Genomic DNA, 2,500 nt, shown 5'->3' on the forward strand with positions numbered 1-2,500 from the left:
ACACACACACACAGACAGAGACACACACACACAGACAGAGACACACACACACAGACAGAGACACACACACACAGACAGAGACACACACACACAGACAGAGACACACACACACAGACAGAGACACACACACACAGACAGAGACACACACACACAGACAGAGACACACACACACAGACAGAGACACACACACAGACAGAGACACACACACACAGACAGAGACACACACACACAGACAGAGACACACACACACAGACAGAGACACACAGACAGACAGAGACACACACACAGACAGAGACACACACACACAGACAGAGGCACACACACACAGACAGAGACACACACACAGACAGAGACATACACACAGACAGACAGAGGCACACACACACACAGACAGAGGCACACACACACAGACAGAGGCACACACACACACAGACAGAGACACACACACACAGACAGAGACACACACACACAGACAGAGGCACACACACACACAGACAGAGACACACACACACAGACAGAGGCACACACACACAGACAGACAGACAGAGACACACAGACACACACTGACCCAGGTTCATGTGTGTGTGCGTGTGTGTGCGTGTTTCAACAGCACTTCTCCTGTGACACTCTTTGATTATGAATGAGAGACAAGCTAATCCTCATTCTCACTGTGCTCAGTGATGGAGTGTTTTCAGGTCATGTCAGAGTTACAGTAATGACAAGATACCTCTGAGTCGCTGCTGTGAACCTTTCAGCTCTACATGATTATTATATGATTATCTACAATGCTGTAAATCCCGATATTAGAGTACTGAGAGCATTAAACTGGTGAAACTGCTGTCATTTGTGTGTCAATCTGTCACTGTGTGTGTGTGTGTGTGTGTGTGTGTCTCACTCTCTCGAGCAGGCTCATCTCCTGGAAGTCAGGGCTGGTGTTGGCGAGGCGCTGCTGTGTGTGTGTCAGGTCGTAGTCGGTGCAGAAGTAGAAGCCGTCCGTGTTCAGAACGTTGCTGATCATGGACAGGAACATCTTGTTGTCCTGCATCTGTTTGTCAGACACACAAAAGTTGTTGTTTTTTTTTTTGCACTATTACGAGAGCACACTTCAGGCGAAGCTACTAAAAATACTTCAAGGCCAGCGTGTGATGATTTAAACATCAGGTTATCATAGCAGTAAACTGAAGGCTGTATAAAAATCCATGACCTTTCGGCATCAGCAGGCTCACAGCGCCGACACTAAACTAAATTATTAAGCACGTCTGGAGTGAGTGAATACTGAATACATGAAGGAGAACATGGGAGTTTTGTGCCTGTTGCATGTGTGGATATAGAAAATACAGCTCCTTTAAAGCCCGAGTTAGTTCTGATTAATAAGTGATGTACCGAGTCGGCAGGACTGCTACGAGATATCTTCATCATCGGCTTCATCACAAGCTTCGGATATTTCTGCGTGTGGATTATTGAGTAGTAACGGTTTCAGTGCTGCTCACCTGGGTTTCTGTGAGGTGTAACGTGGTCTTCTTGTAGGGTATGAGGTCGAACTCCATGGCCTTCCACACCGCGTGGCCAAACAGGTCGCCTACTTTCTTCTTCTTGGAGATGACGACGAGGTACGTCCCTGCCGACACAAACCCAGGTTCATCCATCCATTCATCTGAACAATGCTATGTTTACCCATACGTTGACTTGTACCGACAAAGTTTTTCAATGACACTGAAAATCCCTTGACGTCTGCCGTCGGCGACTAGATGTGGGCGTGTCTCTATCTTTTAACGTAAAGAGCACACCATGCTTCACCTCCATGTCAGATTTTATACACAAACGCTAAACCTCTCTCCAGTCCATTTCATTTGAGCAGTAACTACTTTGCACCATCCAGTGAAAAAAAACATTAAACATTATCACTATGGCAACCAGTAGTAGGAACGCCTACTTGTACTTCGTACTTGCAGCGATAAAAAGCTTAAAGCTTGTTTTCTCTGAGGTACATGAGGCCCGGACAAATGTATCTTGGCCAACCTGAAGGAAGGTGCTCTTATCATCCCTGTTCCACATACACGAGCTCATAGATGCCTGTGATTGGCTAATGTCACGGTGATTGACAGGGGAGACAGGATAACATCCCTCACTTCTTAAATGTACAGACAGTTTAGTCAGACTGCTTATGATATTGTCGCGATCTTCCGAAACTAGGGCAAAGGCCTTTTTCGGGTTACAAGTTTATACCACCCATTTTGTAATCAGCTGCTGAGGGAACAAAGTGTGTGTGTGTAAGATGGTATGAGTCACCACTGTGGTTGAAAATAGTGGCATTTAATGTGAAATGCTTAGTATAGTCTTAATATGCTAATATTATTTTTTTACTGAGATTAAAAACATGTTTTCTTCTCCTCTTTCTGTTCTCCATGCTTACTGTTGCACACAGACACACAATGCAAAGACTGAGTCGACTTCTCTCCTTTTTATCTGCTTCCAGGAGTGATTTTATATATTGCCCACA

The 2,500-nt window shown here is 45.2% G+C and overlaps 1 protein-coding gene across 1 annotated transcript in view; it reads right to left on the reverse strand.

The window, feature by feature from the left end:
* sacm1la (SAC1 like phosphatidylinositide phosphatase a) overlaps positions 1 to 2,500 on the reverse strand; it is a 25,900-nt gene that overhangs the window by 18,766 nt on the left and 4,634 nt on the right. The window contains exons 4-5 of the mRNA XM_060865596.1: positions 1,491 to 1,618; positions 896 to 1,045 (exon numbers count right to left, since the gene is read on the reverse strand). Coding sequence (XP_060721579.1) covers positions 896 to 1,045; positions 1,491 to 1,618 — 278 coding nt within the window. The remainder of the gene's footprint in view (positions 1 to 895; positions 1,046 to 1,490; positions 1,619 to 2,500) is intronic.

This window comes from Tachysurus vachellii, chromosome 3 (assembly GCF_030014155.1).
Source record: "Tachysurus vachellii isolate PV-2020 chromosome 3, HZAU_Pvac_v1, whole genome shotgun sequence".
In the NCBI taxonomy this organism is placed as follows: Eukaryota; Metazoa; Chordata; class Actinopteri; order Siluriformes; family Bagridae; genus Tachysurus; species Tachysurus vachellii.